At 39.5% G+C, this 26,462-nt stretch overlaps 1 protein-coding gene across 3 annotated transcripts in view; it reads right to left on the bottom strand.

Annotated features, from left to right (window-relative positions):
* LOC149236472 (beta-amylase 2, chloroplastic-like) overlaps positions 1 to 26,462 on the bottom strand; it is a 336,854-nt gene that overhangs the window by 95,384 nt on the left and 215,008 nt on the right. For all 3 annotated transcript variants that reach the window (XM_089372392.1, XM_089372394.1, XM_089372393.1), the window contains exons 6-8: positions 11,498 to 11,758; positions 10,865 to 11,083; positions 10,550 to 10,769 (exon numbers count right to left, since the gene is read on the bottom strand). In XM_089372392.1, the coding sequence (XP_089228518.1) occupies positions 10,550 to 10,769; positions 10,865 to 11,083; positions 11,498 to 11,758 (700 nt within the window). The remainder of the gene's footprint in view (positions 1 to 10,549; positions 10,770 to 10,864; positions 11,084 to 11,497; positions 11,759 to 26,462) is intronic.

Below are 26,462 nucleotides of genomic sequence, written 5' to 3'. Positions count from 1 at the left end.
TTGTGGGAAAATTGATCTCCCTTCCAGTACCCTAGCCTGAACGTGGAAGGGACGGCACTAGGGTGACGCAGGCTTGCACAGAAGCAGTTTGGACGACTCACTTGGCGCTGCAGTCAGAGCTCGGATTTGCATATGGGTCGAGGAAAATTCCTCACTAGATTTTTGCCAGTATTCTTCTCTGTAGGATTGCTAGATTTCGACATCTAGTTGTACTCAGAATTTCTAACTACTGCATAATAAAAAACCCTCAACTGTTGCACCGGTTTTTTCAAGTTGGGTTTTTCCAGGGACTTTTGTCCAAAATTAACTGTGTCAAATTTCTCTGTGTGTCTGTGCTAGCATTTCTCAGTTTCCAGCATTGTTATTTTCCGTAGTTTTATTTGTGAAGGTTAAAGTGTATGCATTTGATATTTGTTGTAGCAAATAAATTGCTAAATAAATTAAGAATTAGAAGAATAATTTCCAGTTGCTGCAACAGGATTTCATTATTGAAATTTTCACATCCTTCCTCATGAGAGTCTCTCAACTAAGAGACCATCTACAAGGACTTGGGGAGCCTAAAACTGATTCAGAAGTAACCATTTGTGTATTGAATGCATTGCCACTAGAATGGAGCAGTTTTGCAACAAGCATCTACTCCAAGAAGGATTCAAATCCATTTGAAGAGTTGTGGGCGCAGTGCCTATTGAAAGAATAAAAAATAAAGGTCAAGGATGATATTGGATCTGATGAGCAGTCTCAAGCCTTTCTAGCCCGAGTCAAGAAGATGAAGAAAGGGAAGCTTGGTAAGTCCAAGAAGAAAGATATGTCCAAGGTGCAAATGCTTCAATTGCAATGAGTTTGGACCAGTGTTGAAAATATCGGTATCGGCAAAATATCGGCAAGGGTCCAGAAAATATCTTATCGGCAATATCGGCAAAAATATCGGCAAAATATCGGCAAGCATAAAAAATAATTTTTTCAAAATTTTAAATATAGCCGATATTTTGCCGATATTTTCCGATATTTTGAAAATATCGCGATATTTTCAAAACAGAAAATATCGCGATATTTTCTCGGCGATATATCGTTTTGCCGAAAATATCGCGATATTTTCGAATATCGTCGATATTATCAACAGTGGTTTGGACACATTAAAAGGGATTGCCCAAGCCTAAAGAACAACAAGAGAAAGGAAAGGACCGAAGCTCATCTAGCGAAAGTCGTGGGAGAACCTGAGAAGAAGGCAAAGAAGGAAGAAGGGAAGGATCTTTACTACTAAAGAAGGTTCACTAACTGTCAAGTTCTCTGAGAATACTAATCTTTCTTTTAAGATATTATGTTGTGTATAAGCATCATAGGAAGAAAATATATGATAGTAGCATGTCTAGAATTTACATGATTAAGTTGGTTTATAGAGATCATCAAGATAGATGGATAGATAGACCATTTTGCATATTGATCATCCAAATATTGTCTAACATTGTGTTAGAGGTTGTCATCCTGCTTAGATGAATCATCATGATTCAGGAAAGAACCGTCATTATGGAAGATTCTTTGGAAAAGCACTATGACAAGGATTAGTAGACATTCCATGTAATGTGGAATCAATACGAGTAAAAGGATGAAAGAATGCAATGGGTCATGAATGTAGGCTCTTTGTGAGATACATGAGTAGTTAGATGATCGGATAAAAGCATAAGAATGCATGTTGAATAACAAACCTTGGATAAGATTCATATATATAGAATCTTGTGGAGAAAAAGGTTGATCATGAAATATGCCTAAGTATATGTATATATGATGCTTGGAAAAGAAAAAGGTTTGACTTACCTAAGAATGTACAAAGAATTTAAGACTTTCTCTAGAATGATTAACATCCAATGTAGTCTCCGGAAGAAAAAGTTGTAACTAGGTAATCAAGTTCGATCCTTGGGCACTCTGATGCATGAAGGAAGTTTTAAAGAGGATATGATCAATGAGGATGTCGGTGAGAAGGTCATCATGGTGAGGTAAGTCTAATTCGTTTATGATTTGGTTATCTCGTTAACATATTATTTTTTCTACCTAGAACAATGTTGCAGGAATATATATGATGGCAATTGAGGCAAAGTTCAATTGTATGGTTTAAGGTTATTGAGGGAAGCTCGATATCTGGTACTTGGAAACTATAAAGACAAGGTGTGTTCATTGGATGGTAGTTGTACGAAATAATAACTTGAAGGTCAAGGAAGATCACTTTCAAGAAGAAGCCTAGGAAAGTTCAATACAATGCCTTCATATTAAAGATGAAAGTGATAAGCAAGAAGATTGGCCTGGAACCTATCACAAATCGAAGAGAGAAGGTGGCTCCATGATACCTCAGAAAGAAGCAAGCTCGATGCAAGAGACGCAAAGGAAAGAGGGAGCCAGGCAGTTATGAAGAACTGGTAGTTGATACTCTTATGAAGACAAGCTGTAAGGCTTGTGATGGTGACTTCCCATATAGAAAGGATGTTTGGATCTCCTCTGGATTTAAGAGGCAACAAAGGAGTCTTTGTATAAAGGAGCAAGGTTCTGTTCTCAAGATTAAAGGAGAATAGGGGTGTCCTCTTTGGTTGAGAGGGAGTGACGTTGGACATCACATGTGTCTTCTCCTCTTTAAGAGATGAAGAGAGAATGGCGAAGGATTGGATAAGCATCTATGGTTTCCTTGAGCATAGATCATCCAAGAAAGGGACCGATACTCCTTGAGGATTTGGAATCCAAGATAGGTAATAGTCCCAAGGACCGACACTCTTTGAGGATAGGAAAGGTGTCCAAGATAAGAGTGGTTGAAGAGGACTGATATGCTTTGAGGTCTCAGGATTGGAGACCCAAGATAAGAATGGTCCTAAAAGGACATACCTTGTGAACATCCAGATGGGGTATGTGCCTTGGAGAGATAGTGAGGTATCACACGTAAAGCTTCCTAGCATATTGTCTAGTTAGGCCTCAGAGACAATGCTAGTTGATCATAATGATGATGCTTACAAGTATGGCTTATCAATCCAACTCTTCTTGTGAGAACTCTTCAGTTTGAGATATGATGTTGTATTGGTTGTACAATTATGAAAACTTCCCTAGTTAAGAGGGAGTGTTGAGAAATGTAACTAGTTTCAGTCTTCATAATTATTATACTCATTTCAATATGTATCCTATGTAACAAACAAGAAAAGAAGAAAGAAAATTATTTTTATTAAAGCATGGGTTTCATGCTCATTATTGATGGGCTTCTAGGTAAAAGCATGTTTTTTGTGCTTCTAGGGTTTGTTAGGTCTTAAGATTTATTGTCATGAGTCAATGGAGTCAACATCATGTTTATCAGACCCTTTCGAAAAATTTGTAACTGTATAAAGAATAATTTTCGAGCCTAGAAAGTCCTGGAATCTACAAGAGTACAATTCAACCCTAGGATCATTAAGTTGGTGTGAAAATTTCTGAATCTACATATCGAAATCCTACTACAATCACTGGTTTTTCATCTCCTACTTGTTTTTACATTCAACAAGTTATTTAATTATTTAAACAGCGATGAAAACAATATTGCAGACTACACATACATACAGATCATGAACTGAAAATAGAACGAGACAAATATGCAAGGGACACTGTTATTTTTGGACAAACATCCCTGGAAAAACTCAATGCAGGAAAATCAGTGCAACATATAGAGGGTTTGTATTATTACGCAGATTTCTGAATACAACTAGGGTTCCAAATTCGACCCACCCAACAGAGAATAAAGCCAGCAAAAGTACCTCTATCCGGAGACAGATATTTTGGCGAATCCAACAACTGGATGAACAAACCCCACAAGTGAATGTGTTGTCCCCAGTGCTGGGCAGCGATGGCTGCTCCAAGCTCTACGTTGGAACTGTGTCACCTTCTCTAAGAGTTAAGTCACCCTCCTAGTGAGCCTACCTAGCTCAGAAATCGATTTGCTGAACTGCTGCTCTCTCTGCCTCACAGAAACCCAAGCGCTGCCTCTAAGTGACTGCGTCAGCTCCTCTAGCTTCTGCATCGTCCCTTTCTGGAGCCGAGTTGTCTCTCCTGGTGCTGCTCTGCCTCTCTGCTATGTATTCTCCGCCTTGCACTGAAGTCCTTCTGTCGAACTGCCCCTCTCACTGCAACTCAGATCACCTATTCGGTTTTCTCAGCAAACCACACCCCAGAAAAATCGAATTGACTGATCAAAACATGGTGTATCTCCAACTGACCCTCAAGCCTCCTCTTATACTTTTCCTATTAATGAATCAATGACCGAGATTAAGTCCCTAATCAACGGCTAAGATTAAAACAGACTTGATCCTCGTCACTTAGGAGTTTCTCACCCATATTCTTATTAATACCCACTAATATTTTTATTTTCCTAAGTTTAGACTTAGGAACCCATTAAAAATATTAATTATTTTAATAACTCATCACTCGGGTGGAATTTCCCCAAATGATTTTTGGGTTATGGAGATCTTATGTATTCTAGCCCCTCCACAAAATTTCGGAGCTAAAGCACATCCGATGCTACCCAAAATCAACACTCCCTCTTAGCGAGGAATGTGCTCTAGTAACACTTCTCAACAGAAGTACTACATTGATCCACTGCATCGGTCCTCTGTGTTGTTGATGCTTGGCCTGATGCCCTTCATCCACTGCATTGTTGCTTCATGTATTGCTTCACATGACTCTACCACTGCCACTGCTACATCTGTACTACAACTCCCTCTCAATATAATGCATTATGATGCCCATAGCACTGCCACTGCTAACTGTTGCACTGCAACTCAATTGCTGAGAAGTAAGCAATTGAAACTTCACCCAATAACTGACATGTTGGTCAGTCTGGATGCCTCGTGATGCTGTAGTTACCTCTGCTGATACTGCGTTGCTGCAAACTGCTCTGTGCCTCTCGCACTGCTACAACATCCACTGCGCTGCCTCAGACTTTGGCACTCTAGCTCTGCCACTGTCACTCCATCACACCTCGCTCCAATCGATACCTATCATTTTGCTACTGTCGTTAAGGGCTCCCGTAGCTGTATGTGATCCAAGAGTTTGGGCACCTCAAGGATCTTGCCCGTCATGTAGTCCTCTCGACTACAAATCTATGTCACCCCACCTCTTCTCCGAAGGCACGTGAGCACTCAGGGCACAATCGTCATCCTCGCCTTCCTTGTCAGCTTTCACTGGAGCAGCCTTCGATTCAAAAGCTCCTCCTTGCCCTTCTTCCAAGGGCACTGAGTGGCATAATGTCCAAGTTCCCCACACTTAAAGCATCTGACCTTGGAAATATCCTTCTTCTTCTGCTTCTGCTACACTTGTCTCGATGATGCGAGAGTTGCATCCTTCTCCTCCTTCTCTTTCTTGACTCGGGCTCCTTTGCCGCTACTCCTTGCCTTGGTCCTAATCTCTTCTTGTCGAAGAGCTGCCCACATCTCCTCCCAACTGGGGAGAGTCGCTTTGCCCAAAATACTTTAGACAAATGTCTCCCAGTCCTTGGTGATTGCATTCAGGACAGTCCTAACCATGAACTCAGGATCTAGCATAGACCCCACGGAAGTCAACTGGTCGTGAATCCCTTGCAACATGAGGAGGAAGGGATCGATCTCCTCTCCCTTCTGCATTTGGTACTGTCTCAATTGATTTTCTAATAGCATCTTCCGGTGGATGGAAGTGCCCCGGTACAAGGTGGTCAACATCTCCCACATCTCCCTTCTTGTGTCCTTCTCAGCAATGTGTGGTACTACATGATCTTTGACCCAGTCCCTCGTACTTCTTTAACGGATCAGCATCAACCGGAGCGACAACTACTTTCAAGGCATAGTCCTTGACACGATGTTTGTCTAGGATTTCCAAGATCCTAGCCTTCCAGATGACAAAATTGGATGCTCCATCCAATCTGTCCTGATCCCTCAATCCATTGACCGTCATCTCTGCTCAAAAAATAGGATCACCTCTCTTCTCCCTCTCTTGCTATTAATCTAGCAAGACTCGAATATGGATTTAATTGGCGCTAGAAATCCTCTAAGGAACAAGTTCCTCTAGACTCCCTCTGAGTCCTGATTTCCTTCATGGAAATCCTCCGGCCAAATGTCGAATCACTCCTCTCCAATCCTCCTTTGCTACTGCAACCCGGATCTAGATTTCTTTGGCTAGAAATTTGTCAAGGCAGTGACTCCCTCTACCTCGGCTTTGTCTCCACAGACACTGTTCTGCACCAACAACAACAGCGTCCCACCAGCTCCACTAATCGAATCTACATTGCTTCTCCAGCCCTGACAACTGACTGAATTGAGCCTCTTAGGCTCTGCACTGGCCCAGAGAGCTGACGCAGTCACTGCGTGAGCTCCTCTCGGGTACTGCGTCACCCTCTACAGGCTCGAAATGCTGACGCAGGCACAGCATGAGCCTCTACGCACTCCTGCAACTGCTCCTCTTCCTATGAAACAACGTTATCACTCGGGACAGTTGCTTCTTTGCAGAAAATTCACTGGATCTCCAAGCTGATGTCTTGAGTGTCCTATGATCTGCAATGCTCTGATACCATGTGAAAAATTATGAATCTACACATCAGAAATCCTACTGCAATCACTGGTTTTTCATCTCCTACTTGTTTTTACATTCAACAAGTTATTTAATTATTTAAACAGTGATGAAAACACTATTTCATACTACACATACATACAAATCATGAACTAAAAATAGTACGAGACAAATACACAAGGGACATCGTTATTTTTGGACAAACATCCCCGGAAAAACCCAATGCAGGAAAACTGGTGCAGCATATAGAGGGTTTGTATTATTAAGCAGATTTCTAAATACAACTAGGGTGCCAAATCTGGCCCACCCAACAGATATAAACCCGCCAGACGTACCTCTATCAGGGGAGAGATATTTTGGCAAATCCAGCAACTGGATGAACAAACCCCACAGGTGACAGTGTTGTCCCCTGTGTTGGGCAGCGATGGCTGCTCCAAGCTCTGCGCTGGAACTGCGTCACCTCCTCTAAGGACTGCGTCACCCTCCCAATGAGCCTTCCTGGCTCAGAAATCGATTAGTTGAATTGCTGCTCTCTCTGCCTCATAGAAACCCCAATGCTGCCTCTAAGTGACTGCGTCATCTCCTCTAGCTTTTGCGTCACCCCTTTCTGGAGCTGCGTTGTCTCTCCTGGTGCTGCTCTGCCTCTCTGCTATGTATTCTCGACCTTGGACTGAAGTCCCTCTGCCGAACTGCCCCTCACTGCAAATCGAATCACCTATTCGACTTTCTCAGCAAGCCACACCCCAGAAAAATCGAACTGACTGCTCAAAAAATAGTGTATCTCCAACTGACCCTCAAACCTCCTCTATACTTTTTTTGTTGATGAATCAATGGCCGAGATTAAGTCCCTAATCAACAACTAAGATTAAAACAGACATGATCCTCGTCACTTAGGAGTTTCTCACCCATATTCTTATTGATACCCATATTCTTATTAATACCCATTAATATTTTTATTTTCATATGTTTAGACTTAAGAACCCATTAAAAATATTAATTATTTTAATAACTCATCTAGGTGGAATTTCTCTAAACGATTCCTAGGTTTTGGAGATCTCATGTATTCTAGCCCCTCCCCAAAATCAACAGTTGGCATAAAGGAGGGAATTTGAACCCTTGAGAAGGCTATATAAAGGAGTCGTTCGACTTCATTTGGAAGACACTCACTCACAAGTTCGATCTACAAGAAAGAGTTCGATCTATCGCTGAGTAGCTGCAAGAAGAAGAGCAAAGTGCAAGGAGAAGGAATAAAGATGGATTTTCTTGGTTTTTGGGCTCTATCTCTCTCGCACGTGTGAAATTCTAGGGTTTTTGGGTTACAGGAAGAGGCCGAAGTTGCAGGACCAAGTTGCAATAGGACGAAGTGCAACATCTTGTAGCTGGAGAGAAGGAAACTTTGTCTAGACCTCGCTAACCTTAGGAAGAGTTGTCTTGCTCTTGGAAGATCCAAGGAGGGTAAATTAGGGTTTCTACAGGAGCTAAAAGGCCGAAGTTGCAGTACGAGTAGCAGTATTTTAGCTAGCAGGTTGAAGTTGCAGTGTGTAGCAGTTTAGTGCAAATTCAAGAAAGACTTGATGCAAGGCTGACTTGGTACTGGGAGAAGGACTTGGTCTAGTGATTGGGTCTTGGTACCTCATTTGAAGCAGATTCTAAGAAGAGAAGAGTTTCCGGGTTTTCCCCTTGGAGGGGTTTTGCCCTAGCTAAGATCCTATATTTGTGTCCTCTTTTGTTGTTGATGTTTCTTGATATTATTTAATGAACAGATCTAACTAAAAGAACACAAAGAAGATAATTAAGATTCACAAGCAATTATCAAGGTTAAAGGAAATAAGTATAATAAGCTGCCATTCTCGTTTTTCCAACATGTCCTAGGGTTATTCTTTTCATATCTTAAATTGGAAAAGAAAAAATATCATTTTGATGCATTTTTAGCCATAATTCTAAGGCTGATATCTAGGACTTGGTAGTTAATTTGTGCATTTTTAGCCATTGAAAAGTTGTTGTAACTTTTTCCTTTGTTTGCCCATTAAATAGCCTTTGATAGTTTATTTTTTATCATTAATTGTGGGATGTCTTGTTATTGTTGTCATAACTTTGCATACTGTAAACCCTAATTTATAACAACAATCTTTAAATTCAGGGTGGCATGTATTTGGAATCTCTTTGAGCATCTCCAAGACTTATCTTAGCCTTCTAGACTTAGTCATAGGTTCTTTGAACTTGCTACCTCATTTCACTTGGAGCCCTACTGTATTGAATATTATTCTAGTGTGTTTATAACTTTATCTAACAATGTCCATAGAGGCTACTTAGCCTAGGAATCATTGGGTCAATCTTCGAAACCTGTTTGGGAAGCCTCCCTTGTGGGGATAAAATCAATCCACAAAACTGCAGGGGAATAATCACTAAGGTGACAATTGTGGTTGATACCATTGATGCCCTTAACCTAGAGTGCCAAGTGAGGCTTTGCGCTAGGGTGCTAGATTTTGCAGTAACATGCCCCATGCAAATAGAAGACATTGGTATCACTTTTAACCACCATTAAAATTCTGAAGTCTCTTTTATTTTTGCAATCTCAAAATTTACTTTTCCTTGTCATACTTCAGATCCACCCATTAAAGTCTAGCCTCGTCTTTTGCATCTAAAGCCAGACTAAAACAGTCTACTATATAAATCTGTGTCTTCCAACCTTAAAAGACATTACAAAAGCAGGTTTATATAAGTGTAAAAGCACGCTTTTGCTTCAGTAAAACAGATCTGGAAATTGCAGCCCCTATTCTGATTCCAGATCGCCTCCTAAGTCTAGGAATTTCATTATTTACTGCATATAAGACTAGACTTGTAAATCTGAATTACAAATCGGTATACATAACTCTAAAATAAACCTTACAAAAGATCTGTAATAGGTCCATGTACCTTTCATTATCGCCATATACCATTGGACCCAGTGAATTAAGGAAAGTCCTCCTTGCGTGGCAGTAAGTCATCCTAATATGAGGGGAAGCGGGTGCTAAGGTGACAGTGGTAGCTCTTCCGAGTTTCACTTGATGAGAAATTTGCACCTTAGGTGAGAGTTTAAGTGGTAACATGGCGAAGACAACCATAACCAGCATCCACCTGTAGCTGGTTCGACAAATGTGGAAAGCTAATGGAAGCACCCATTTGTTCTCAATTACTTTATGTAACATGGACGCGCCAATGTGGTCATAAGGTGCCTTTGCTCTGTTATCATTATGTTAAGTCGAATGTTTAGAACTTTATGAGTATTTGTGGTGGATTTGACTTAACATAAAGATTTAAGTGAACCCATTTTCAGCCTCTTGTCTTTTATCGATTCATAAATTTCTAATACTCTCGTGTATTTGATAAGGAAGACATCAAATCATGATCACTCTTACATCTATGCCCATTCGATATAATTTTATACAAAGAATTCACTTCACTGTAGCTTTGTAGAGTCTCCCTGCAATTCTTTTCTCCTCTTCGAAAAGAAAACTTGCACAAATTTTCAATGGAATGAAGTGGAGAAATTGGTTCAAGGAATCTGTGGAAAGAAAAATCACTGAGAAAGACCTATCAGGAGTGTTGCACTTAGGGACAATCCTGAAATCTTGGAATCCTTGTCATGTCCTCACTATATCTTCAAATTGTAAAATTTATATACCCTTAAGAGCTTAATCCTCCACTTCCGTGAAAAGGTCCAACCAAGTCCATTACGAGTTACCCCTGTGAGAAACAAACTATATGTAATGCAGAGTCTCAAAGAAAAGTTTCAACTCTTACTAAAGTTATATGCAAGGTAGAGGTGGTGAGGGATCTGAACTCCTGGCTTATCCATGTTTATTTAGTCTATAATGCTCATGCTCAGGTTTTTCATATTCAAATATTATTGTAAGATATTTTTTCTAACTCGATCAAGCCTTATCATGAGCCTATGAATGCAGAGCCATTGGATTAGTGTAGGAGTTAGAAATGCATATTTTGAATTCAAGAAAAGCAGCAAATTTCTTACCATGCATACGTTTCACAAAACGTTCAAATTCGTTAAAATTGACTTCCTCCATCAAAGTAGGGCTGAGCCTTAGGTATGTAAAGGCAACCAAATGCCGCTCATCGGGATCAGTCCTTGGCTTTGCATTCTCTAGGATCTTATTGTACCCATCTCTATCAAAACAAGGAAGTGCATTTTCACTAGCCACAGGAATGCCAGCATCCCAGGCTGCATTCAAAACCTGAAAAGAAAAAAAAGGTTCAGAGTATTCATTCTTATGGTACCATACAAAGGTTCAGAGTCCATACTATTCATCACATGAAAGTAGTCAATCACCTGCCAAACAAGACCCTCTGGATCTGCCATTGCTTCAGGGAACCCTTCCTCATGAACCAAAGTGCGCAATTCAACACAGGTGAAGTTGAATGCAGCATCATGTTTCTTAAGCATTTGAGCTATTGGAGAATACCCATCACGATTTGATGGATTATAGAAGCCTGCTGCAAGCTCTGCAGCATGACTAGCAGTCTTATACCACCAATGAATTCCTGAAATCTGCTTACAGCCCATATTTAGAAAGCTCAAATGTTAAAAATTATTCACGTTAACATCTATCACTATCTAATAGCAATATGACCATTGCAAATAAGAAGACGTCTAGGTAAGAGATACTGGAATGCCTAAAACTATGCGTTATAGAGCGGTAAAAACTATAAATAGTTTCATCATTTAGAATCAGATAAGGAAAGAGGAGCACAACTCTATAAACAATTAGGCCAGAAAATTAAAAAAACAAGCAGGAAGTGACGCTAGCAAATTTGATAAGTTGTATTACAAGGGGCAGTTCTCTTCAGTTTATTGAAGGTACAAAGAATTTCAAGCTTCAATAGCTAATTGCAACTTGATTTTATAATAAATCTCTTCAGCTGGTCACAAAAACATAAAACCCTGCATTCACAGTCTTCTTACCTTAGCAGCTATTCGAGTGCCTTCAAATGCCAGATTTGCAAGAGAAAGTACATGATCACCATGATCTAATAAAACCTGTGAGTACCAGCGAAGAAAAAAACGACCATAGTAGCTGTCATAGTCCCCTCCATCACGAAAAAATCCAGTGTCTTGAGGCTTGGAATTATAATTCCCTGCATTCTCAGGTCCCCTGGCCCAGAGTGAATGCCCTCGTGCTTCAGCTGCCTTCTCCCGGCTTTTTTGAAGATACTTGTCATAACACTGCATAGAACAATGTTAAGGTCTCATCATACTTGAATTTGCATAATGTCTCCAGGGATGGTTAGATGCATTGTACAAGGGTGGACGCTTAAGTTCATGACTTTGAGGTGGTCTGCTTTAGTTTGGCTCTTTGTCTTCTTCAGTGCTGGTTCAAAACTTCAAGGATAGCATAATATCAATCTACTGCATTTTACTAGGTCAAACCGCAGGCAATATGTGTGATAATTCCCAATGTCTGAATAAGTAATGAACCATACCATAGATATGCTAGGTTTACTATATTATTTGTATTGGAAAGCATGTTGTAGATAATGCCCAATACGCATCAAACAAACAAGCTTCACCTAAAATCACACAAAAAATATTGGAAAGTGCACATTCAACTTCACATGATTTATCCAGAAACAAAAGGGGCTTTGGAGGCTTTTTAGTCTGTCTGTGCAAGTCACTACAAGCAGATTATAACAATCATTCTAATATGGAATTTTAAATATCACACGGGCAGTTTGCAATTCTGGCATCTCTGTAGCAAGGAATTGCAGTATTTCAGCTGAAACTCCAATGAAGCCCTATGAACCATGCTGCTGCAGTAATTTTTGTATAGGCAGCCTATATAAAAGGGTTTCACAAGTTACAACATATGTGGCTACAAGTACTTTAAAATTGGCCAGAGATTTTCCTCGTTAAGAGTAGGACCTTGGCCAGAGACAATGAGGTCTTGCAAGTTTTAATTGTGTTCATAGAGATATTGATAAAGGATATTGTGATTCAACCTCTCCTCATATTCCTCATTAGCCAACTACTCAATAACTAAGACATTAGTGTATGTTTCCACTGTTATATTTTTTTCATGCCAGATGAGATGAAGAATGAGACAAGTGCTAAAGCACTAAAAATCCCTGATAAACAATGCCAAGGTTGAATTAAAGCCTTTGTTTGAGTTACCACTAGCTATTCGGGTTAATGTTCAACCCATAAGGCTTTGTTTTCCACTTTTTGTTAAGTCAAAAATAAAATAAAAAGGTTTACTTGAAAGATTCAACGCATTGTCTGCAATAGAGTTTGTTTCTTCTATCTATTCAAAACTAAATGTGACCTTCCTTGGAGTGATTAAGTTTATTATTTGCATATAGTTTTGTAATACCCCATTCTTGACCCCTGGTCCAGTATTGTGTAGGTAATGATGAATAGCTATAAACCGACAACGTAAATTGTACGTGAAAATTGAATGATAATAATATGCATCACCAGCTGCAGAAGAACAAAAGAATGAGGGATATGACTCCATAAGAGGGGGCTTAAGTAGGCTATGGAAAAAGACCTTAATAAATGATTCAACCCAAAGTCTTTGTAGCCCAATTACGTCCCTTGATTATTAGTTAATTTTTGTTTAATTAAGCATTATGGGTTTTATCACATGAAGGCTTGCTGAAGTATGAGGGAGGACATTTGATGGCTTGTTGATTTTGGGGGTGATGGCAGCGAGCAAATGCTTGAAGAACTCACCTTCGTGATTCCACATTTCAGATTTTGGTGTGAGGTATGATGATCATGCATAATTCAGATTTTATTCCAGCCCTATATCTTGCATTCTATATTTGAGTTTTGTGAGGAAAAGAAGTATGGCCCCATGTTGCAAGGCATGGGACAAATTGCTTGCTCTTTAATATTTTTCATATATCCATGGAAATCCACATGAGTTCCATTATGAGCTATGGAAGAAGCATGCTCCAGTATTCTATGAAAATTACAATTCTCTACCTTTGGTTGCTTCTTTCATGGATTTTATTGAAAAGTTTGATCTTGTCCATGAAAATGTAATTATAAAAATCTTTGTGTTTTCTATGAAAATGGATGCGAGAGAATGGCATTGCAATTTGTAGAGCAAAATCTTTTACTTTTGGAGATAACATCTTAAAGCTCATATGTGAGACCCTGTGTAATTAAGAGAGGGCCACTATCACCTCACCACCCCTCTTCTCACTTGTAGTTGTCTCTCCTCTGACTCAAGGGGGGTTCTCCCTAAGATAGGATTGCTAGGGGTTTTATGGCTGATTTAAGAAGTATGGCCCCATGTTGCAAGGCATGGGACGAATTGCTTGCTCTTTAATATTTTTCATATATCCATGGATATCCACATGAGTTCCATTATGAGCTACGGAAGAAGCATGCTCCAGTATTCTATGAAAATCACAATTCTCTACCTTTTGTTGCTTCTTTCATGGATTTTATTGAAAAGTTTGATCTTGTCCATGAAAATGTAATTATAAAAATCTTTGTGTTTTCTATGAAAATGGATGCAAAACAATGGCATTGCATTTTGTACAGCAAAATCTTTCACTTTTGGAGATACCGTCTTAAAGCTCATATGTGAGACCCTGTGTAATTAAGAGAGGGCCACTATCACCTCACCACCCCTCTTCTCACTTCTAGTTGTCTCTCCTCTGACTCAAGGGGGGTTCTCCCTAAGATAGGATTGCTAGGGGTTTTATGGCTGATTTAAGTTCGAAGAGTCCCATGGCTGATTGGAAGGCTTAGGTCAGCCAAGATAAGCTCAAGAACAGTCCCCATACAAACACAATCAAGAAATTACAAGGTGATTTTGAAGAATAAACCCCAGCAAAATGGTTTAAAGTATTGTTGCAAGAACCACACCCCTCCCCAAATGCACCAAACCCCAAAACCACACAGCATGCAGAACCATGGTTAAAGCATCCCAAAAAGCATGCACCATTTGAAACCATGGTCAAAGCATCCCCTGAACCATGCTTCCAAATAACGAAACAACGCTTTGGGCTCAAATTGCACAGTTCCTGCAAATTTAGAACCGTTGCATGCTAAACCGTTCTCCCATGTGCTGATTTGTGCTCTTGTCATGCTTCCTCAATGCTCCCTAGTTGCTCTCTAGATGCTCCCTAGATGCACCCTGAATGCTCCCTAATGATATTGTTAAATTCTTAAATTACCTTACCATTAATTGACTCAGGATGTTTGAGAGTGGTTCCAGCCTCATTAGATTTCATATGGAGAAAGTAGAATTTTAGATCCCACTCAATCCAACAAAAACAGCTTTTAGGATTTTTGTAGCAATGGAATTGCAACATTCAAAAGCGCCAAGCCATATATGTACCCCAACGTTGGTGGTGTTGATTGTTGAACTCCTTTGGCAAGGCTTTAGCAAAAATGTACCCTTCACTCAAACCAAATCATTGATCAATCATGCTAACCCTTTTCTACCATATTTTAAGGCTTGGACTAGGCAGTTTGGTCAAAATTGGGCGGTGCTGATTGATGTCCCTAGATAATTGAGGTAGAGACAAAGGCTAGACAAGAGGAGAAGAAAGAAGGGTGATACCAGTGATAAGGATTGCGATATAAGTGATGGTGGAACATTGTTTGTCAAGGAGTGGTGGAACATGCATGGCAGTGCTACCCTACAAATAGAACATTTGGCAACATGGGTGCTTTCACAATTGGTGAACACTTCTTTTGTAAAAAGGTGTTTAGCAACAAGCTCAATTTATTGTTTTGAACCTTTTGGTCTTGACATTTTGATATGTAAAATTTAAATGGCCTATTTTGTAAACATAACTGTTTGGTCATGTTATTGTTGACAATCGTTAGATAATTTGTTTCACTCCATATGTTAATGGTCTACTTTGTATTAAATGACTTAAAAATTTGTATGTTTGTTTGTAATTGATAGAATTTAGATTCTAGATGGTTGAAGCTCGAATTACTAATCATTAATGTACTATGGATGTGATTTCGATCTTGATTTATGTACAAATATGCATGCTTTCATATATTTTGCAACTAATTTGGCATTCTAGATGTATTTTTTTATTATAAATGCAATCCTCTTACTAATCATTAATGTACTATGGATGTGATTTTGATCTTGATCAATGTTGTTAAAAGCGCGAGCGGGATTTAATCGGCGCCGGGAAAAAAGCGGAAAAAATCGTTAAAAGCGGGAAAAAAGCGGAAAAAAGCGGGAAAAAAGCGTTTGGCACAAAAATATTCATTTTTTTTTCATTTTTTTTCAATTTTTTTAATATCTAAACCATCTACAACATAAAATAAATACATTGACACATAAATATGATAAAAAAACTAATATATAAGATGTTTAATATCATTTCTAGCGTTAAAATCACACATAACATTGAATCATGTCCTGAATAGTAAGTCCTGAGTCCCAACTCAGCCTCAAAATATCAACAAAAAATATGATAATGTATCTCATCATGTCATAATGTCATATACAATAAAATGAAAGTCTAATCCTATTGATTTCCTCTGCCCCTCTTGCGAGAAAATGGCACAACTTTCTCTTTCCCTCTAGATGTAGAAGCTGGTGCCTGTGCTGGTGGAAATGGCAGTGGAGTCTGACGTGCTCTAGAAGCTGAAGAACTAGTAGTAGCAGCTACAGGAGGCTGAGGTGGACGGAGACCACGTCCTCTACTGGTGGTAGTGGTAGCCCGGGTAGGCGGTGTCACCTCTTCCTCCTGCTCCTCCTCCTCCACCTGCTCCTGCTCCTCCCCCTCCTCCTCCCCCTCATCCTGCACTAACCAATCATCAGTGGGATCCATGAGAGGCCTCTCGGTCTCAACCCTCCATTCAGCAGTGGTGTCAATCCCATCCAATGAGATGGCTTCCGTATCAGGTGTCTTCTCTAGTTGTCTCACCCACAATCGAAGATTGTAGTAGACATAGACCATGTCATTAAGTCTATGGGACTCCAACCTGTACAAAGTTCATGAAATAATAATTAATAATTAATATTATAAAAAAAATATTGTTTAAAAATTTAATGAATTCAAAAATTTATTTGGAAATTTGCAATATTTTAAATGTTTAAGTGTTAACCTATTGCGCTTCTTGTTGTGTATTTTTTCAAATACACTCCAATTGCGCTCACATCCCGAGGAGCTGCATGTTTGGCTGAGGATGCGTACGGCAAGCTTTTGCAAAAGGGGTACTCTGACACCATACATCTTCCACCATGCGTCTACAACAAAATTACAAATAAAATTTTAAATAAACATAAGAAAAAAATGGAATTTGAAGAGACAATGAAATTTGAAACAAAGTTACAAAGTACAAACTAAAAAATACCTGGCATTTTAATCGTCCTATCAATGACAGCCATCTCAAAGCCAAATGTGCCACCTGACAACTTATATGTCTCAATTTGTCTAGAGATCTCCATACGTTCTTCTGGAGATCTCACCATCTTCTGGACATAGGTTAATAATCCTTCCACGACCTCAACATCAAAATCAAACCCACATGCATAAGAAAATGCAGGGTTCAGGAAAAGCCCAGCAGCATGAATGGGACGATGGAGTGTGTTGTTCCATCGCTCATCAATGACTTCCCATAGAAGGAGTTGTCTCTGAAACCCATCATCTCCCTTATCATCATAGTAGGACCGAATGGCTTCTTTGGCCCTATCCATGGCTTCATACAAATAGCCCATTGCGGGTTTCTCACCATCAACCAACCGAAGAACCTTTACCAAAGGTTCTGTAACAGCGCACACCTCCTGCACTCCCGCCCAGAAGTCTTCCTGGTATGAAACTAGTCTGCAGACGGCCTCTCCTTCTGGTTTGCGGCTCATTGACGAAGCACGCCACTCCTCTGAAAGAAACATTCTCTTCAAATCCCACATAGAATTCAAGAGGGATTGAAGAGATATGAAACTCGTCGCAAACCGTGTAATGGCGGGGCGCACCAACTCTTTGTTGTTGGTGCATTTTCTCATCAAGCTAAGCACAGATGTGTGATTGTAAATAAATTTTGTGATGCTTTTTGATGAGTCAACAACCTCTTTGACAAAGGGAATTTTCCCTATGTCCTCTAACATCAAATCAATACAATGGGCAGCACAAGGTGTCCAAAATAAAGTAGGATGCCTGTCCATAAGCATTCTACCAGCAGCAACATAATTTGCAGCATTGTCCGTTATGACTTGGACAACATTTTCTGCACCCACCTCCAAAATAAACACATCCAGCAAATCACATAAAGTTCTTGCATCTTTGATTTGATGAGTTGCATCAATAGATTTGATAAACATAGTCCCCTTGGGACAACTAACCAAGAAGTTTATAAGGGTTCTCCCCTTTTGGTCAGTCCAACCATCTGACATAACAGTGCATCCTGTTTGTGCCCATGATGCCCTAAAATCCTCCAATCTTTGGGTGCAGTCACGCTTTTCATCTTGAAGAAGCCGGCCTCTGAAATCATGAAGAGAAGGGATTTTGTACCCCGGGCCAACACTGGCAATAGCATCAACAGTAGGTTGGAAAAATGGATTATTCCTTATAATGCTGAAAGGAATATCACTCCAGAGGAGAAATTTTGTCATCAACTTGTCAGCTTGTTCTTTTTCAGTTCTTTTTAGCATTGAACCAATAGTTGGTTGTGAACCAGGTGTGGTTCGAGGAACAAAATATGATGATGCAGCTACCGGATTGACTGACGCTGCAGTAGAACCAGTGCCACTTGGCCCACTTCCTTCATCTGACCTTTTTAGTTGCCTTTTGAGTTCTTCTTTGGCCTCTCTAGTGTGCTCTAATTCTCCCAATGCTCTCATGGCTTTTTGGATAATTTCAGCAGTTGTATTTCGACAGGGCCCCACATCATGTCCAGGGATTTGTGCAAGGTGGAACTTCAACCTGTACACCCCCCCGAATATTTCCTTTCCACACAACTTGCAATACAAGTTTTGTCTATCATTCGGAGTTTTAGGTTCACCATATTCCCAGAAAGGATCCAATTTCCTTGGCATGTTTGTTTTTGAATTTTGAATTTGCAAACCTATGGAAAAATAAGGATTAGGAAATAGGAATTTAGGATTACATAATACAAATTACAATTTAGCATTTACAAAATTACAAGTTAATTATTTCCAAAATCCCAATTTCTAAACCCAAGTTACCCAACCAAATGCCAATGGCAAATGCCAAAAAACAATGAAAATTCAAAAAAAATAAACAATGTTTAAAAAAAATGAGAAAATAAAAATAAAAAATTGGTTCTCATAGTCATAACAAATTACCCATCCCAAATCAATGAAAAATTACAAAAAATTCTTGAAAAACAATGTAAAACAAAGTTTTTATAGAAGCAAAACAAAAAAAAATTAATCTACATACCTTTTTTATGGACAAATTGGTGATCTTGTCTTGGATTTCTCCTAAAACCACTTGGATTCGCTCCCAAATTCGACGGAAACCCTTCAGCTCCTCTCCCTCACCTCTTCTTCTCCTCCTCCGCGCGCAGACAACATAATGAAATAAAAAAAATCGTTTTTTGCCTATTAAAAGCCCACTGCCCCGACGGCCTGCGATTTTTTCCATAAAAATCGCGATTTTTTCAAAAAAAAGCGATTTTTTCCGAAAAAATCGGTATAAAAAAAATGCGCGATTTTTTGGTATAAAAATCGCGATTTAAGCGGGAAAGGGAAAAAATCGCGATTTTATCGCGATTTTAACAACACTGATCTTGATTTATGTACAAATATGCATGCTTTCATATATTTTGCAACTAATTTGGCATTCTAGATGTATTTTTTGATTATAAAAGCAATCCTCTCTCTCTCTCTCTCTCTCTCTCTCTCTCTCTATATATATATATATATATATATATATATATGCCTTTGAGATGCTTCGCTTCCAAGAATTTTTGGAAAATGACTCTTCCCACGCGTAACATTGGTTTAAATGATTTTTTAAAAGGAAAAGGGTGGAGGATAGAGGATTAATGCCCTAGCTTTCCAATATATTTTTGGGACATATGGAGTTATAGGATCAACATACTTGAAGAGATATTGGAATGGATTTAGGTTCAAAGACTATGGGAAACATTACTCGTGTCCCTTATAGATATATATATATATATATATATATATATATATATATAGATATATATGCCTTTGAGATGCTTCGCTTCCAAGAATTTTTGCAAAATGACACTTCCCACGCTTCTCAGAAATGCACATGCTTCATCCCTGCTTCGTGTAACATTAGTTTAAATGATTTTTTTAAAGGAAAAGGGTGGAGGATAGAGGATTAATGCCCTAGCTTTCCAATATATTTTTGGGACATATGGAGTTATAGGATCAACATACTTGAAGTGATATTGGAATGGATTTAGGTTCAAAGACTATGGGAGACATTACTCATGTCCCTTAGAGGTTTGACCTAGCATCCCACAATCTTCAAGGATAAAAAAGGGAGGTAAATTTCACATAGGTGTTGAAATTCCATTGCACCATACGTTTGGTCTATGACTAGACTAGCACATAAACACACTAGAGATGCCCAACAATTAAGCACTTTACACAGTGGAAAATATCAACAAACAAATCAACAATAGTACACAAGTTTTATGGCCCAAATCATGTTCCTTATTAGTCAATCAATAAGAAAACACTAGGGCTCCCGTACCAAGGATCACGGCCCTTTACAAACCCTAATACAATGCTATAGTACACAGTCTATCCTTTGATTGAAATTCTAGGGCTAGGGCCTAATCCTTAAGGACCTCATCTGCCCATAAATAAAATACAAAATACAATCAGCAAAATACCCACTCGCCTAGGTTAATTCCTTTAGCCCACTGACCTCATAATTTTGTTGTCCTTGTTGTAGCCCAACTCTATTTGCTACTACAGGCTTCCTTTGCACATAGTTAGCTCCTTCTGACCATTGTCTCCCTTCTTTCCCACCTAGCAAACTTCACAATAAACTTCTTAGGCTTGGGTTAATCCCTCCAGCCCATAGACCACTTATTGTACTTGTTGTTGGTCCTTTAACACAGTAGCCTCTTTTTTTCTTTGATGTGCCGCTAAAGAAGCCCTCCTGTAGCCTTGGCCTCCTCTTCGAACAATTGCAGCCAACCTTAACCAAGCATTCTTTGCCCTATCCAACAATCTTTCAACCTCGACCTACATAGAACCCTTTCTGCCACAAATTTCTCCACCTTGACCTAGCTATTTACCTGGTGGTTGCTTAAGCAGGACCTGCGGCCCTTGCAGCCTGCAGACCCTTTTCTTCCTGTCTGACGGTCCTCCTTTAACTCTTAGATCACACAAAACCTTGGCCAAGCCTTTCTAGGCCTTCTCTGCTACAGATCAGTCCCCCCTTAGTCTCTACAACTGCCCTACAAAACTCATGACAGATTGCCTTGTTGGCTCCTAAACTCGCCTTGTTGATCTATAGCCTCCTTAGAGAGAACTCGACCTCCTTTAGGGCTCTCTCACTCCACATATGTAGTCCTTCACAATGTGTGATTAGGCCTCTCCATTGGCCTCTATTTATACTTCTCCATAGGTTATTTTAGGAAACCCTTGGTCCTTTAGGGTTTTTCCCACTCAACCTTTTAATAATTAATTAGAATATAAAATTAGTCATCTTGGATCCCACACCCATAGCCTTGGGTCCAAAACCCTAACTTTGGGTACTTTGCCCAACAACGTTACTTTTGTGGGTTTTCTCCACTCAAAAATACCTTTCGAGCTACCCAAAATTCAACACTACCTCTTAGTGAGGAAGGTAGTTCCATTACTTTTTGAAATCTCCAACTCCATGACTTTCCTTGCATGCCCATGACTCTCCTCGTATGAACCATGACTTTCCTTGCATGGCCATAATTGCCTTCGCATGTGCCACATCTTCTTTGTGCATGAACATGACTTATCTTGCAGGGTGCATGATTGTACTCACATGTACCGTGACTTTCCTTACATGATCCATGATTGTCCTCGCATGGTCTATGATTTTCTTTGCACCACCATGAGTGTCCTCACATGGTTTGTGATTGTCCTTGCATGGGCTGAAAACTCCACTCTCTTGCTTGAACCTGAAGGTTTAGACTTCCATTAGGCGACTGACATTCCTTCGCAATCTCCCTCTGAAGCTAGAATCCCTATAAGCCTACACAACCTCCATTGGCTCACTCTGCTTTCCCTCCCGGAAAGTGTTGTTACTAAATTTGTGTCCTTCCAAGGTCAATCCCAAGCTGCAGCCAAACACTGGGTCTATCCACTCTAGACCACCACAACTTAATTCCGCAAATGTGCTCATCCTCCTAGGTCAAATACCTCATGTGCACATGGCTCTATTGTCGGATGTGCAACTCCCCAATCCAGTGAAGATAATATCTCACGATCAATTTGCCATCCACACGGAGCTATCTCATTTATACCAAAGCACCTTCTCTGTTGAACCTTCTGCTCCATGTCTTGGCAACACGCTGCTTCCTACAACAATTTCATAGCTCCCTCTTGAGTTGATACCTGTGCACACTCTGATCTAGCTTCCCTTCAAAGTAGCTCTGATACCATGTTGAGATTCCCTTGCACTCTAGGTCTGGTCTATGACTAAACTAGCACATAAACACACTAGAGATGCCTAATAATTAAGCACTTTGCACAGCAAAAAATATAAACAAACAGATCAACAATAGTACACAAGTTTTATGGCCCAAATCACATCCCATATCAGTACATCAACAAGAAAACACTAGGGCTCTTATACCAGGGATTATGGCCCTTTACAAACCCTGATACAACATTATGGTACACAATCTATCCTTTAACTAAAACTCTAAGGTTGAGGCCTAATCCTTAAGGACCTCATATGCCCATAAATAAAATACAAAATACAATCAACAAAAAACCCACTCGCCTGGGTTGATTCATTTAGCCCACTGACCTCATTATTTTATTGTCCTTACTGTAGCCCAACTCCTTTTGCTACTATAGGATTCCTTTACACATGGTTAGCTCCTTTTAACCACTATTTCCCTTGTTGCCTAGCTGGCAGACTTCAGAATCAACTTCTTAGGCTTGGGTTATTCTTGTCAACCCATAGGCCACTTGTTGTACCTATTATTGGCCCTTTAACACACAATAACCTCTTGTTTTCTTTGATGTGTTACTACAACAACCCTCCTGTAGCCTTGGCCTCCCCTTGGAACAATGGCGGCCATCCTTAACCAAGCATCCCTTTCCCTAACCAACTATCTTTCAGCCTAGGCCTACATAGAACCCTTTCTACCATAGATTTCTCCACCCCGGCTTGGTTGTTTACCCTGCAGACCCTTCTCTCCTATCTAGACAGTCCTCCTTTAGCTCTCGGATCACATAGAACTTCGATCATGCCCTTTTCAAGCCTTCTTTCCTATAGATCAGTGCCCCCTTAGACTTTATCGCTGCCCTACAAAACTCAAGACAAATCTCTTTGTTGGATCCTAAACTTCGCTTGTTGATCTACGACCTCCTTAAACAAAACTCAACCCCCTTTACGGCTCTCTCACACCACACATGTAATCCTTCACAATGTGTGATTAGGCCTCTCCTTTGGCCTCTATTTAAACTTCTCCATAGGTTATTTTAGGAAACTCTAAAATATGGTTTTACCCACTCAACCTTTTAGTAATTAAATAGAATATAAAATTAGGTATCTTGGGGCCCAAACCCACAGCTTTGGGTACAAAACCCCAACTTTGGGTACTTTTCCCAACAAACATATGTTTTGTGGGTTTTCTCCACTCAAAAATACCTTCTGAGCTAACTAAATTTCAACAACAGGTCAACTCAAAGGAACTTGATGGAAATCTTGTCCAAGGAAGATAATGAAATAAAAGTACCAACAATAACATTGGTGAATATTTAATAACCATTATCCATCAACTTAAACAAGATAAAGAAACAAATCTTACTCAGTTTAACATGTATCCATCCAATTTCACCAATAATCATCCATGAAAAGAGAATTGTCCACATCAACAAGGCCTCTCCTAGTGGTTGCTCAACTCATCCATCTATAGCCAAGTTAAAGATAAAAGTAAAATTTACAAAAATTCTAGACCTGCTAAGGGATTTTTCCCTCCATCCAGCCATGACATAATGAAACAAAGTGTCTATTTACAGGGAGAAAGGTTCAACTTCCTCCTATAACAAAATAATAATTTCCCAAGTGAAAGACCCTAATCGACCCTAAGGAGGGGCTAAAAGTCCTCTTCACCAATTAAATAATCTAAGAATACAAAATAGAGGCTTTCCAATCCACATGTGCAATAATCTAAGGGGCACAAGCCCTCGAAATTGAGATACATCATAAACAATGTCTTTTTCTTATAACATCCAACCTCCAAAAGTCCTTTTGCAATGTAGTACTCTACAACTAACCTTCTAAGCATGGGAACATGCAGCATCAAAGTGACAACTCAAGCCCATACCCTCTCAAGGTAGGGCTCCACCAATCACAAGTACCTCCAAAACTTCAACATGTGGATATGCGAGCTTCCAAAGTTTGACACATAGCCCCTCAAAGCCCTTCAAAGAGTGAGACCTCATCAAATCATGCCAATGAGTTATACAAGGTGGACAAATAGACCTTGAAACAAGCACTCGATCTCCAAAGTGACCAAATGATGAGCCTCGTTCTTCAAACAATCCTTCCAATATACAAGTTGACCCGTAAGTCAAATTATCATTAATAGGTGACCCATTTAGATTTTCTCAAGTGGAAAATTTGACTTAGTTGTTTTCTAAAACTAAAGTCATAATCTAGGCTCCTTTAGGCCATCCCTCCATATATCCCTTCGAAAACTATTTCAAACTTCTGAATATAAGGTCAGCTCATATATATTGTTTCCCAACACCTCTCATCTATATGTAAGTCTTCATTATGATCCTTTCTTAAGTAGAGGCTTGTGCCAAGGTGAGGGTGCATCTTCCACAGGTCAGATCCCACAAATGTTATTACAAATTTATTAAGAACAAGTTTATACAAAAGGTGCCCTTTTCGCTGCCTTAAACAATTTGTTGGAAGTTATTTCTATGTTTGATGTTGTACCCATCTTCAATTTAACCATATCATAGGAATATGCCAACCATCTTCCTTTGATATGAATTTTTCATAGAAGGCCATGCAAGGGCGGTTAACTATATGACCAAGCACTGCTATCCTTACACCTGGCCACTAAGGTTTTCCAACTTAAAGAACATAATCTCTTGTATAATTGATATTGAGACTTAGACCAAGATCAACTCTTGGACCAAAATTCCTTGGAGTGAGGAGCACTCTTGGACCATGTCGTCATCACTTACATGATGCATTATTAACCATTTCTGGAGGATAACATCATGGTGGAGAGCATTTTTCCCCACACGTGGGTTGTTTTTGGCATTTTATAATGTTTTAAAGCTATCTCAATGTCAACTTGCAACCTTTGTCCTAGTTGAATGCTTGAGTAAACTTGTTTTAGGGATTTTACTTGTAAAATTAGTGTTATAATGAGACTTGGTTTCCCTCATATAAATAGAGGGTAGTCTTATTCAAAACCATCATCATTCATCGCACTTCTCTCTCTTTGGAAGTGCACACTATGTAGATTTCTGGTAGCATCGGATATGCTCTAAATCTCAAATTTTGCAAGGAGACTTAGGCACGTGTATTCCAAAGAACCCAGAAAGCATTTTCAGAAATTCCACCCAGAAACAGTTTTATTAAAATAATTAATTATTTTTAATAGGTCACTAAGTCTAAACTTAGGAAATTAAAATAATTAATGGGTATTAATCTAAATTGTGGGTGTAACTTCTAGAAGAAGACGAGGATCAAATCTAAATGATCTTAGACATTGATTAAGATCTAATCTAGGTTGTTGAATGTCAACGAGGAGATTATTTAAGGAGGCTTGAGGGTCATTTGGAAAACACATCGAGAGTTGATTAGGCAGATCGAATTGCTGGGCCAGAGAGCAACACAGTGATTTCGTGGTGATCACGTAGAGATGGGCAGAGATAGTTTTGGTTGGAGAATCTTCTTCGAAGCCAAGAATACGCAGCAGAGAGGCAGAGAAAGACGTAAAGGAGCTAGCACAGTGCCCAGTGAGGGTGACGCAGAGCCAGGAAAGACGCAGAGCAGCGCAATGCCTTCCAAGCAGAAGTCTAAGATTTTGTTGGGGGTTTGACGTTTTGAGACTAGAGGGCTGAGGTCGAAGCCCCTGAGAGAAAATTGATCTAGCAAAGAGGTAGCACAGTGCCTCAAAGGCAGTAACGTAGGCCCACGTAGTGACTATGCAAGGGCAACGCAGAAGTAGCCAGTGACTCGTTGGTTCAACTGTTGGATCAGCCGAGACTTGCAGTGTAGAGTGAGGTAATCTCACTAATTTCTTCTATCGAGTGATATTCTCTGTACTGGATAGCCAAAAAGGCATCTAGAGTTTGTATTCAGAAATAGCTACTGCATAATAATAAAAGCCCTTCAATCTGCAGCACCAGTTTTCCCGCATTGGATTTTTCCGGGGACATTTGTCCAAAAATAATGGTGTATTGTGTTGTATTTTATTTCTTGCTCAGTTTCTTGTTTCCATATTATATTTAATTAAGTGAAGGTTGTAGTGTATGTATTTCGATATTTGTCGTAGGAAACTGCAAGTAATTTGTTTAAAGGAATTTAACAAATAGGAGAAATATCATCAGTTGCTGCAATAGGGTTTCCGGGTTTAAGAATTGTCACATGGTATCAAAGCATAGATTATGAGCAGAAGAGCTTAGAAGAAAAAAGGAAGAGGATTTCGAAATTACTGCAAAGGCAGAAATTTGAAACCCCAAAGGCAGTGCAGTTTGAAGGCCTGAAGGGCGAAGTCTTGAGGAGAAATCGATTTCTCTGAGTGAGTT

Source organism: Pinus tabuliformis, chromosome 8 (assembly GCF_031772625.1).
Source record: "Pinus tabuliformis cultivar Carrire ecotype Pingquan chromosome 8, CPIR1, whole genome shotgun sequence".
Taxonomy (NCBI): Eukaryota; Viridiplantae; Streptophyta; class Pinopsida; order Pinales; family Pinaceae; genus Pinus; species Pinus tabuliformis.
Note: the sequence above shows the minus strand (reverse complement) of the source record. Positions and strands in the feature narration are given on the sequence as shown.